This window comes from Trachurus japonicus, chromosome 2, assembly GCF_045865225.1.
Source record: "Trachurus japonicus isolate A0001 chromosome 2, Traja_1.0".
NCBI classification, from domain to species: domain Eukaryota; kingdom Metazoa; phylum Chordata; class Actinopteri; order Carangiformes; family Carangidae; genus Trachurus; species Trachurus japonicus.
In genome coordinates this window covers 7,186,195-7,200,012 of record NC_140908.1, presented here as the reverse complement: position 1 = coordinate 7,200,012, position 13,818 = coordinate 7,186,195, and the positions used below count along the sequence as shown (strand labels likewise).

The 13,818-nt window shown below is 42.0% G+C and overlaps 1 protein-coding gene across 1 annotated transcript; it reads right to left on the bottom strand.

The window, feature by feature from the left end:
* Positions 1 to 9,047: 9,047 nt before the first annotated feature.
* LOC146990693 (uncharacterized) lies at positions 9,048 to 13,221 on the bottom strand. Its single transcript, XM_085803264.1, has 6 exons — positions 12,866 to 13,221; positions 12,446 to 12,535; positions 11,920 to 12,050; positions 11,656 to 11,817; positions 10,607 to 10,833; positions 9,048 to 9,882 (listed from the first exon to the last, which is right to left on the bottom strand). The coding sequence occupies exons 1-6, from the start codon at positions 12,930 to 12,932 to the stop codon at positions 9,780 to 9,782; spliced, it is 780 nt and encodes a 259-aa protein (XP_085659390.1). The 5' UTR covers positions 12,933 to 13,221; the 3' UTR covers positions 9,048 to 9,779.
* Between the last annotated feature and the right edge of the window lie 597 nt (positions 13,222 to 13,818).

The following is a 13,818-nucleotide window of genomic DNA, read 5'->3' as shown; positions in this document are numbered from 1 at the left end:
CACATGGCACACTCACATGCCAAAGGTCCTTGTATATTGATGTGTTAACTTAACTAATCAATAATGTGCATCCAAGAGCGTGTAACTGGAACTGCAGGCCCTGGTGCTGGATTATCAGTCTGTGAAATTTGTTGATGGAATAAAGACTGTGATGTTGCTGCTACTACAGCTGCTGTATTGGAATCCGCATCTAAAGCACCTGATTGATGCCACTCATCTCAGCTCATTATTACATAAGTGTGTGCTGACTCTTCCTCTGAGAAAAGGGCAAGTATCAAAATGCAGTTAAGTGCTCCTTCATAGAGGTAAACCCACGAGGGGTTACGAGTCCAAAGCTGCACCTCGGTGGTCGCTTGGCTTGTTTTTCTCGCTGCTGCCCCTTGCCTGCCTCAGAACGCAGATGGAGATTCATCTGTTGCCTGTTCCCACTTGACTCGTTTTCTTTTTCTATTCCTACCCCACTCCTCAACCCCCCCAAGAGCCTGTCTGCCAGCAGAAGCCCTGTACCTCACCGTGCGCTTATCAGACAGTTTATCCTTTTCCTGTGGGCGCCGTCCTCCATCTGTGGCTGTGACAGCCAATCGCCACGCTAAGGGTCCATTCCAAGCCGTGATTTAGACACCCAGCCTTGCCAGTGCTGCTCTATCAACCCCCTCTTTCCCCTCGCTCGTGTAAATTTTTAACAACCCAAGCACTTGTTCTTTACTTTCCACAGTTCCCTCGTGCACACAAAGTTGAACACATGCATGACAGACAATTATTATTCCTTTTCATCCTTACATCTTTAGCACCTTCATTTCTTCATACATGCAGGGACTAGCATATTCGTATACTGTTTATGTGTGGTACACCCATATAGACTGTATGTATACATATATAGTATATGTCACCACCATCTTGTGCCTGACAGGGAGAGTGTATATACTGTATTACATGTAAAACAGTGCAATGACAGGAAGGGACTAATGAATAGGCCCTGTGTTTACATCCCTCAGTGCTTAGGCTCTCCCTCTTAATAGCCTGACTCCAGTCGTATCACTCAACAGTTGCAAACATCCTCAAGAGGTATCTTCGTTAATATTTTACTCAGTAGAGATAGTAAATAACAAGCAAGGCATTTCCACAGAACAAGAGTAAACAGAGAAGGAAGAAGAGGCAGAGAGGAAGAGGGAGAGAGGATGGCTGTCTCCAGGGTGTCAGCCACAATTGCTTTCTCATTTTTAACTTGTCAAGTTGGCTTTATCTGTTTTATCACCAATGGAGCTCCAAACGCACCAAAAGGCTAAGGCAGCTTGACAGACCAAATATGGCTATTACAAATTTCGATGGGGCAGCAAAAGGAGAGTCGAGAAGAATACCTGCCATGCATCAGCTCTTTCCCCCTGCTCCACAAAGAGGAAAGAGAAAATACAAAGCAGAAAATAAACAAAGGAGAAGCTCTCAAGCCGGTTACACTGATTTCTTTGAACTGTGCTAGATGGGTTTTATTCAGCAAGATGTAGGAAAATAAAAGAAAGTGAGCAACGTCCTTTTCTAACTGCACAGCCTCGTCAAATCCTCCAAACTGAATTTAAAGTGTGTGACAAACAAATTTAAATAAATAAAGAAAAGAAAAGAAAAATTGAGCCAAGGCTGAAGTGCACCTCCAATCCCAGCACAGCAGGTGAGTGAGAGATAAACATTTGTGCAAAGTCGGCCGGGTCTAGTCAAGCGGCTGCTACTCCTGGTTCATTTGCAGTTGCCAGCGATGTGTTAAATGGCCATCTGTGATGGGGTGAGAGCCCCTGTAATGACTTCCTGTCTGGGAAGGAAGACTGGCATGTAGGGAGGGCTGCTGAAACACACAATCCATTTGAGAACATGAAAGGTGCAGTTTGGAGAGGAAAACAGTGGATGTTGATGCTATTTTTCAAGTGATAAATGTCCTGTTTGTGTGGCCTCTCTGAAGAAGCCTGTCAACATGAATTCTCAGGGTGATTTACTCAAAGTTTCCAGTTCAAATTATTTTTAAAAAAGCAACTTTTCTGTATTCTAGCTGTTTACTGTATGAACAAAGTGCAGCAATTTCCTCCTAAGTGTAGAAGAGGAAAATTGTATTTAATTGAGGTTCGAGAAGCAGGAGGGAACCAGCTCAGGTTTTCTCCATAAGAAGCCGGTAACTGTATTTACATGTGCCATGCCACAGTTGTTGGGACCAGCAGCAGATAACTCACTGTATTGTTTTTTTTTGTGTCCATTCTAGCTACCCTCTAAGGTCTCCTCTTTGAGGGCATTTCCTGCTGCATAATTGCCCATAATCATCTTTTCACCCAGCTTGCTGTGTAATTTTATAGCTTGACAGCTCTCTACTTTTGTGTTCTACTTTCAGCACCATCAGCACTTCTGTGTTCAGGTTCTGTGGCAGTAATTTAGCTTTCACTCCAGATCCCTCACGCCTATCAGTGTGACTCATGATCTAAATTTAAATGGGATGGTCGCTATGACTGGAAAAAGATGGACAGCAAATGTAAACTCCAACCGTGTTGTTTTGAGAGTTTTTCTTGTGCGACAGAGTTATTCACAAACCTATTCAGTTGTTGTCACTTAAAGCATGACAAGAATTGACTGGGGAGCCTTTTGTCTTTTTCGTTCATCTGATTTAGCTGTGGCAAAAACTTGATTAAATGCGTTAAATTAAGTTGAATAGAAGCATTTTGAAGACTTTCGCCTGCAAACTAAATTAACACTTTGATTTTTTTGACACTGGCAAAAACATAAACTTTGTGAAAATAAGGAGTGTATTCTTGACATGCATCAGGCTGTGCAGCTGAGCGAGTGGAAGGAATCTTCTGCTTGCCTGATGCTGCCTGGATGGAGCTTATTCCCTCGAAAAGAGGCAAAGTGAGGGCCGGCGTTGGCCACGAGCGATTTCCACTCAGCCATGAAAACAGCATCGCTGTCCCTGCTGCTCGGCCGTGCCGGGGCCTGCCACCAAATCAGCCTGTGCTAATGACACATGACCCTGGGACGGGGCCCCAAGGGCTGCTCCGCCGCTCGCCTCTGTCGTTTTAAGACTCCACCAGCAGCCAATGTACTGTCCATCTCTGTTGCTTTTCACTCACTCTCTCACACACGACACTCAGAGCAGAGTGAACTCACAACGTTCACCTGTGTGGCTGCTACTATTACAGGGTTAGGGCTAATATACTGCATTTCAGTGGGATATGGCAGTAGGAACTGTGATTTATTTTAATTAGCTGTCTAATTTTGTTCTTTATTCATGCCCACTGTTTGTTGAAAAGCACTCTCAGACAAAGCTTTTTTCACTTAAAACTTGACTCCACTCTATTTCAAAAAGGCAATTAGGCAGCGACCACTGTGCCTGAATTTTAAAAGCCAGTGTGACAGGAAGTGACTTCCACCAACCAACTCTACCCTTCCAACACAAAGATGTTTCTGACATGATCAGTTCAGTGGAGTCTATTATTCAGCTCCAGCTCACGTCTCCTTAACATGGCATCTATTTTCTTCCTAAACAGGTAGACAGTAAACAATAACCAAAAGGCCATGTTCAGGATATTCTCAAATCAACAAATGTTTTCAAGCTCCAGGACCTCAGTGCATAGCCTACATGTACATCCTACAAATTACTAATATGATTATGATCACAGAAAATGTTTATGCTGTTAATACAGCCACAGCTGAAGTGCTATTGAAGACGTTTAGACTTTAGACTTTTATAAATATTTGTGTAAAAGAGGTATATACGTACATAGATGTACAGTAGTTGGGTTGCAGAGGAAGCAGTAGAAACTTTTCTGAATGTCTTAGACAAAGTTTAACAGAAAATGAACAGTCTTTGGATGAATACATGTGACTGTTTTAAATGTGCATTTGCATTCTTGTCTTGTCATTGTGGCCCCCGGGCTCAAAGCAAATGTTCCTTGCTGACCATCAATGGGTAATAAATAAATAAACAAACAGAATCAAATGTGAATAATAATAATAATTGTATGCACCAAAGAAAAACTCTGACAACCTGGAACAACTGTTGTCACTGTTTTGCATTGGGACATTTTGCCTTGTAGCGTTTTGTCAGCTGGATAGAACTGGACTTCCAAGGCCACCTTGGGAGAGAGAAGCTGAGGGAGGAAGACAGCAGGTGCAGACCAGGACAGGAAGAGCAGCCCAACTGGCAAAGCCAAAAAAAAGAGAAGCAACTTGTAAAAATATCAGGCTTGTAATTAATAACTTCAAGGATGTTTAACGTCTTCTTTATTCATGAGCAGCTGCTCCCATTGACCTAAGGGGCATGCAGAATCAACCTGCACTTTAAACATTTGCAGTTGGGAGACTAGATTTTAAGAGTCAGACATTGTAGAGCCATCTAAACAGTCTGACATGATTAGTTTTGGCAGTGCCATTACATGGTCATTTATTTTCTCAGAAACACATCCTGCTGAAAGATGATCACTCTTTGTCAGCACTCAGATATATTTTAATTAGCTCCAGGCCCAAGTCACATAAACAGCTGAGTCCTTGGCTTACTATAAAGTGCATCCACCTAAAATATCAGCCAAGCTACCAACTGGACCGCAAGTGTGTTGAGGGTCGAAGAGAGAGAAAAATAATGAATGTTTGGGCTGAAACACAAACAGACTGTATTTCCCTTAGCTAGCAGAAGCTGAATCCCACTGCAATCTATATTCAGGAGGCAGAAGAGAGAGATTGATCAGTGGACAAAAGTTCAGACCACGGGTTCAAATAAGACTTGTGACCTTTGTTACATGTAATTCCTCATCCCTCTCTCTTCCATCTTTTCTGCTTCTCTTCACTGTGCAGCATCTTACAAAATGAGCAATACCAGCTATAAAACTAGTTATATCTGTTTGTGAAACTGTAGATTTTGATTCCAACTGGACTAGAGCAGAGCTCACTCATTTCTCTCAGTCTTTGGAAACAAATTGCTTTGTTCTGTTGTAACTGAGAAGAAGAAGAAAGAAAAAAAAAACTCAACCACTTTCAACCCAAAAATATTGGGCTCACTAACTGGAAGCCAATGCTAAACATAGCTTGACTCCAAAGACTCAAACAACAATGAAATAAAAATTGAAATATTGTTAAAAAAAAAACGGGGTGGTTTAAGTGCTCCAGTGTGCAGCTTTGAAGTGCAGTCAACAGAGAGAGCTCTGATTACATTTGCATGTTTCAAATGTGGACCACACACTGCAATCTCTGAGGAAGAAATGGGAAATGATTGTTAAATGGGAATTGTTGATTCTATGACTGTCACTTGACTATAGGAATACTGCAGTGTTTTAGAAACAAAACAGACTGAGACCACTCTCGTTAGCAGGCAGCCACTTAACATACCTCAGCATTCAGACTGGAAACAGCTAGCATGGCTTGATGAATTTTCTGAATAGCACAATTTTCAGTAATGAATAACAATGATAATAAATAATGTCTGATAATTCCTTTGGCTGCCAACTTTGTACAACCAAGCAAAGTACTCCGCTGAGGCTTTTTAAGTACCGAGAATACTGCTGGTTCACATATTCCACTATATCCACTATATTCATATCCATGTGATCATTTCAAACTGGTATTCAACATGCTTGCTGTTCACATGCTCTACTGTGCCACAATGCAACACAAAAAGTCAATGGGAGAGCTGCTAAGAACTGCAAAACATTATAATTCAGTGTGAACAGCACTGAATAAAGAAGACAACAGAATAGTTAAGTTAAGAAAACTACACTAAAAGGACTACACATAAGGACTCTATGCAAATGAGTACATGGCGTATCCATATGTACATTGGTTCCCTTTTGCAGCAGAGGTGTTTACTTGTTATTGAATCAAAAGCACAGGTCTAACTACGAACATTAACAATGGTTCAGCTGCATTCAGTGTACTGAGGCCGGGACGTGCACACTTTTAATGAAATGCAGCCATGATTAATGCTATTCATTACACATAGCTCTTTCTGCTGTGACATGTCAAAATGTCTGCCATGAAAAAGGTCTACTGTGCATGATGGCTAACTGGTGGCTTACAGGGACACTTAACAGGAATTAACCCATCATTAAAGTTATTACCTGTGAATTTCCTGAGATGACATGTCAAAATGTCTGCTGTGAAAAAAGGTCCATCGACTAATTTATCCCTGGGACAGAAACTACAGACAAATGACGGAGGCTTAACTTTCAGTCAGTTTCACTCTGATTTTAAATACTTTTTTCAATCATCTGTTGTTGTACTGTAAATTAAAAATATATATATACAAGCCGCTGATTGAATCCTTTTCACATAGCAATGGATATTCACCAAATCAAAGTGAACACAGCTCATTGCAGTGTATCAGTGACATTTCCTTTCAGAGTGATAACTGCACTGGGAGCTATTAAAGCCAAAAACATCAGATGAACGCAAAATATTTGCAGTACATGTAAGAGATCATTTGGGGAATGAAATGAAAGAATAAGTAGTCAGTCCATAACTTTGTAAACCTCTCTCTAGAAGCAGCCATGCTATTAAATTTTAAGAATATAAGACTTTAAAGGGCATCCCCACTACGGTGGCGGCAAGTTTTGTCCTTTCTGTTCTTATCAGTGTCCTTGGGACCTGCTCAGGTCTTTTGGATTTATCATTGTAATTCCAGCTACGCAGCATCAAAGTGCTCTCTTTCACTTGTCTTTCAGCTCTGTTTGCCCAAGCCGCAGCGACAGATGTCTGAATATCAGTACAGATGTCTATGAGAGGAATTTAGCTATGTTAGACCATTCAAGTCATGTACAAACACTCAGTCACTGTGGTCTCTCGCTGAGTTCCTTCTGTAACTCTCAGGGACTCGTGGTGCTGCTTTTCTATCCTCATAGCTAGTTAATTACAGCTAATTACACTCACCTGGCCTCCCAGGTGGAAGCCAGCCTCTTATTAGAGGCTGAAGATGAATGAAAAGCAGTGCAGCAGCAGAGTTAAAACCACCCATGTAAACCTCACTCTCTAACATGAGGGAATTAGTCGTTCCTCAGGAACACGATCCATCTGTGATGTTCAGGGCATTGTAGGAGCTATTTTGAGATGTAGTGTTGTAACACAATTTTTTTCCTTATTTTTTTATACATCCAATTTCCTTCAGCGAGCCTCATCTGATTTCCTACTGTTTTTTTTTCAGTCCCCTAAGAGCATGCTTGAACTCACTTGTGTTCCAATTCAGGTGCCACCTCTGTCAAAGTCACCACGCCGCGACTGAAAACCGGAACATAATAGGTCGCAAAGTTGTTTCATTCTTAATCAACCAGTCAGTGATTTAATTGTGTGTTCAGGTAGCTCTTGTCAACTTTGTTCCCCGGGCCCTCATGCTAAATTATATTATCAAGAGACAGGGTGCCGGTTCTGCCTGTCACCCTGACAAGGATATGCCTTCACAGGTTCAACACAATGCAGGTGGACGGAAGAAAATCAACAGCAAAGGACGAGTAACAGCCTCTCCCATCTCAAGAATCTCTGCCTCTAGTGCATTTAGTTTTAACATTTCCAGCCATGTCATAAAGAAACTTCTTCAGACTTCTTTTAAGAGTTGTAGTACTACAGCCTGCTCCTCCCCTTTCTGCATTTGATCTGTACTTTTGATTTTGCTGTGGGCTAATTGTTCGCCTCCAAACTAGCTCAGAAAACCCTTTGGATATGACTTTATAGGGGATGTCCTAAGAGCACGTGAAATAGCCTCTAGTGCTGAGCATTCTCTTTGCAGTGATCTGGAGATTTGCTTTTTTCTCGAGAAATCTAATTTATTGTGTTGTGATGATTGTGAAACACTCTTGAAGGCTACAACCCGCCTCGTTCCATTGTTACTTTTTTTCTGAAAAAGAAAAGAGACAGAGCAATGCAGGGAAACAAGAGTCACTTCAGAGGGTTCTGATTAAAGCCAGTTTTGGCTGTAGCAGTCTGCAACATCATGAGCAAACCAATTCAATCTCCAAATTACAGATTAAATGTTAACACTGTACATCTATAAGTGGGTTGGCTACATTTATGCAAGTATTAGCTTTAACCATGGAGACAAATAATTGTATTAATCCAGGGCACTGTACCATTATAGCTAGATGCTAAGCCTATAGGATCCATATATAAAGTGATATTACTGCAATTTCTGTTTGAGATTGTGCACAGCAGGAAGCCTGCTTGTCAGCCAACAGCCTCTCGTCCTTTCAACATCCGAGCTGTTATCTTAAACCCTAAATAGCATTTAAAAAATACTCAATATTCACTCGACAGACTACCATGGCAACAGCTGTATTTCCAGTGGTGTTATCAGTGCTCCTCCACTGGAGTCTCCAGCCCAAAACCAGAGACTATGACGCCGGATGTTGGAAAACAGCGCAGCGTGGGCTCCACCTAGTGGTGAAAAATGGGAACTGGAGGAGAAGAGCTCACACTGTCAAAACGGACACCCATCTGTCAGTTGATCGATTAATCCTATTATCTACTGCTATGGGCCATCTTCAAGAAGCAGCAGCCGCCAATCAAGGTGCTCTGCAAACTCCACAGTGCACGTACTAGCTAACAGCAGTCTACTGGTCAATCAATACTGACAGTCAGTCAGGACACCAGGCAGAGAAAATCTAACCAAAATACAAAAACTACAGAGTGCACTGATGACACACAGAAGTGAAACCATTAAACCAGAGAACACACCAAGTAGCATCCCACTCATGTAGAAAGGATGAATAAAAATAAATATAAAAATAAAATTAAAAAAGCCTGATTCAAATGCACAACATGAGAAGTCTTGAAAGAACTAACTGTCCGTTACTTTAAGTGCTGCACACTTCTTAAAATACAGAATAGGTAGCTTGACAAATATGTCAAACTGTAGCTAACACACACCAATAGATTTAATGTTAGATTACTGTAATGGCTCTGTTGTAGAATTTCTGTGAAATACTACTTCATGTATCTCACGTTTGAAGGTGTTGACACTACAATGATTGGTGGACTTCACGGTAAAATACACTGATAATCCTGACTACATGGAAAAATACAAATGGACATGCCTCTTTGCAGTAAAAAAAATCTTAACTTTATTTAAATTATGGGTCTATTTTATCAAAATTTTTCAAGTTTTCAGGACAAACAGCAACAGTGCAATAAGTGACAAAGACAATTCACCATCAAGACGTGACACAGACGACAGAACTACAGACAAAAGGACACAGCTTCAAGTATTGTGAACAGTAATAAGGACATACTGTGTATATACACACCCAGATAAAGCAACAAGAAAGGCCATTTTATACATTTTACATTTCATTGGCCAATACAAAAGTTATTCTATACAAATCCCTAAAAATATATACAGATTTAAATCACACAAAACATGTCTCAGTATGTGAAAGCTTGTCAAAAAGGAAAGCATCCTCTTGTAATAGGGCCATTAGGGAAACTCGAACATAACGCTTCATTAACAAATGATGAATACATTATGACAAGTGATGCAACAAATGTCACACGAACACTTTCCTTTGGATAGAAATGCATTGTGATTAAATAAGAGGTTTTACTGCATTTCCATTCATTAGTTGTGTGGTTTATTTCCTTGGCAAACCTGCGGTATCTGGCACTTTTTAGATTTGCAGTACACTTTGGAAGAATACTGTAGTCGTTTCACAAACAAACATGAATTTTGTTTCTTTTCTTTTCTTTTTACCCTTCACCACACGCAAATCATTTAGTTCATCTGTGAGGCACACTTTTCACATGGGTACAACCACTTGGTTTGAGTGTTCATTGTGTTATTTTGTATCCATGGAGGAGTCACCTGCACATCCCATAATCCTCTGCAACTCCTGAATACAAGGCACGATTGACTGGCTGTGCAGCTGAGCCATCTTCAACCTGGAAAAAGAAACAGTGGTTTGTTACAGTCGGCTCCTGAAACATGTTCAGTGCTGCTGACCATGTTGGGTTATAATAAAACACAAACATCTGGAAGACAATGTTAACACTATAAATATAGCAGCATCTGTGATAACTAGCTCATCTCGAGTCTGGGGATAAAGCCCCTGGATAAAACAAGTCTGTAGCTGGAAAATTTACTCTACCAGCTACTTTAGGGTGTAAACAACCACCATTTTGAAGCTATATCCAGTCTTAGTGCTACAATAATAACTAAGAATCACAATACATCCAATGAAACTACCAGCTTAAGTCAAATAAGATGATGAAGAAAACAAGTTCCTAGTAAAGCAACTACACCCAACTATAAGTTCCTTAGGGCTTGGTGTGCCAACCCAGGAATATAAGAGGAGTGGACTTACACTCACAGGTGGTGAGGACTCCAGCTGGTTTGCTTCAGATGAAAACTTAAGTTGGCTTAAGAAATCGCCGCAAAGCGTTAGTAAACGCATGCATCACAGAATCTGTCGTATGATCTTTCTGCCTGAAAGTAATGACTCAGGCAAAACTACGGTGACCAGTTTTGATAATCAGGTTGTTGTTCTGAAGAGCATGGGAAGCTGGCAGGAAAAACACTGTGGCCTTTCAAATGAATGAATAAAGCCAAAGTCAAAAGCAGATGTGTGTACATCGAGCCGTTCATGCGACAGAAGAGGTGTGTTACCTTCTGAGCAGCTCCCGTCCTCTGTTGGGTTCAGAGTGGTAGTGCTGCAGGGCGGTGAGGCTGTGAGCTGCCAATAAGCTGTAACACTGCTCTCGGAGAGCGTTGTGGCTGTTTGTGTCCCACTGTGGCAACTCGCTGGTGTAGCGCCACGCCATCAGTGTGTGCTCCAACACGGTGTCCCACTCTTTGTTCCTCAGAAGAACTTGGCCCCACTCCTGACACGAAACCTGAGGGAAGGATAAGGTGGTGAAGGATTAGTACGACACAATGAAACACTCACAGAGCCAGAGGGGTGTCCTACGGACCAGTTTAATAAATCGTACAGAAATTCCCTTTATTAAAAAAAGCTCAATTAAAAAGAACAGTAGGGGTGTCCTTTAAGAGTCAACCACTTCTTTTAAAAGTTTTAAATAAAATACAGCATCACTTAAAGCAGAAGTAAGCGATATTTTTGTGTTAATAAGTCTTAAATAGTTATATCTTCCGACAGCAATCACTTACATAGAGTGTTTGGTCTGAAACACGGGTCTCTCAGTCCCTCTGCTCTGAGCCGAGGAGAAAACTTTTCTCGTATCCTACAAATTTTATCCGATGAGGAGAGAGAACGGCATGAAGGGCTGTGTGTGCAGCCAAGGGATGCGCGTGAATGTGGTGACGTAGGGACGAGGACCAATAGATCCATGACGAGGGCGGGGACAGCTAACTCCATCGGCTGACAAGACGTTATGGTGCGTTCAAGGCAACCCGTAACTTGTGTTTTTTCCGACCTGTGAAGTCGTACCAGTTCGATCTGGTACGAGTTCACGGGTCGGAAGTTACGAGTGGCCGTTATAGTGCACTTTCACAGGCAACAGGTTGGAAAAACACGAGTGGGTTGCCTGGAACGCTACAAAGTCGTAAGTCGTGACTTGAAGCTGTAATTTACGGTTTCAAAAGCCTGCCTGGAACGCAGCATTACCCAAAACGACCGGATCGCTTACTTCTGCTTTAATGAGATTAAGGACATATATTTATTTTAAATTCAAGGATCTCAAAAATGTGGTACTCACCTTAAATGCCACCAGGTGAGGATACGCCTTTCTGTAGCAGTGTGCATCCCTGTTGGAGCCAAACCGGGAATAAGGAATGGACCTGTAAACATTTGCCTTCTTCAGCTGCAAGTCTTCCTGGAGATACTTCAAGTCTGAGGCCAGCACCCTGGGCTCTTGGCTCTGTGACACAATGAAACACATCACATTGAAGGTTATCTCGTACACAGTGAAAGCACCAAGCTGAGCATGTATTTTATTGTGCTTGTAATAAGTGATAAGTACCTGTTCAACTAAGATGAGGGATCTGATTAACTGTACAAGCTGCTGTTTGGAGAGTGGGGTTTGATGCTCGTCCACCTTGTCACAATGTTCCTCTAGTCTCCCACTCCACACTCCACCAATAGGCAGGTCCACTGCAAAATACAGGGGGTGTCATTAGGACAAAGAAACCACAGCAATGAGGGCAAGAGGAAACCAGCAGTCACAACAGTGACGACAGCAGTCATCAGTTTGGCAAGTATTGAGTTTTTACCTCTGAAATAATCTTATTAGAGGATGGGAGCAAGGCCTGGCAGCTTTCACTGCTTTGCACATTAATTTTTATAACAGTAAAGTAAGCTTTAAATTTCCATAAAACTGAATGAAGGGGGAAAGAGGAGTGATAGGAGAAAAGAAAGAAAGAAGACAAAACACCACTCCTCAGTCCTCACACCAGCCTTATTTTCCAGTTTGCCTCAGAGTCAGCTCACAAAACCAACCCCATGTTTGTGTAGCAGGTAGATGGACAATTAATTGACTCTATACTTACATGACTGCACCCTCCTCGTGTTTGCAGATGTGTTCTTTCCCCGTGGATGTGGAGTACTTAGGATTTCCAGGTAGGACCTCCTCATGCGAGCTGGTAAAAACATTTGAATTTTATTTTTAAAAAAGTTGACACTTGAGGTGAAGGTGGCTCGTGTGTGACTTGGAGGCGCATAAACACACCGTGAAATGCGTGTAAATGTAAAATGTCACCCACCATTGTGTTAAAAAGAAATAAATGGGATTTACCACGTTAAAGTTAAAACCATAGAGGTTAAAACGAGTGATCAGTTATCATCTGACTGTTAGTGGCTGTGGCGCGCGCGCTTGTGATTAGCATGATAGCAAAGTGGCGCGTCGGGCACAAAGAAAAACACAATTTAAAGCAGTTTGACGCATTAATTGTTCAGTGGTTCAGACTTACCTGCAATTTTTGGTTGCGGGGCAGGTATTTCCACCAGGGCACGTCGTGACTGACACACAGCTGCCATTGTGACCGAGCGAACTGGTGAAGCCACGGAGCTAAGTACCTGCTAGTAGCCGTGGAAACTTTAAACCCCCACAGGGCGCGCAACAATAACTCCTCCACGGTGGTAGTAGTTGGCTTCAGCCGTGGGGACTCCTCTCCTCGGTCTGCAGCTTCTCCGGGGGGCGTAAATGCAGCTTTTTAAGCCTTTTACTGCGAGACAACTAACTTTTGTTAAATTTAACTTAGTGCTACAAAAGCTCCTTGCACTGTTGGCGCTGCCTGTCGAGACGCAGGTGAACGGGAAACTAACTTTTGTCCGCCAGTAAAACGAAGCTGCTACAGAGGCGCGCGACACGAGTTGCCGCGCGGGCGTGGTTTCACTGCAAGCGTCAATCTGATTGGTCAACGTCGCTGCATGCGTGAAACAGGCGCCGAATATGCTAATGAGGTGATACCCGCCACACTCCTCCCCCTCGTAGATAGACGGACATAGACAATAAAGGCGCGTGACCTCAGGCACCAGTCATTGTAGTGTTAAAATTTTTATCACATTGCTCCCTCATGTTGCCCTCAGATGTGTCACTACTAGGCATGGACAGGGATGATTTTTTGAGGATATGAAGCATAAACTGCATGAGGTACTACACTCTCTCTGTGTCCTATAAAACTCAACTAATATTCATATTTTTTTATGCTGTCAAACTCTGAGGTGGAGACTCAGATTATTAGGAGTGATATTATATCTGTGAATCAGCTATGAGAGTGCAGGTGAATACAGTTATGTAAAACATCCTTCTATAACATCAAATGAGGTCTGAAATAGACTAAGAAGCTTGAACTCCAGTCTTATCAACTGGCACTAGTGACTAGATATAGATATGACAAGGGGGAAATGGTTGAATGTGCAC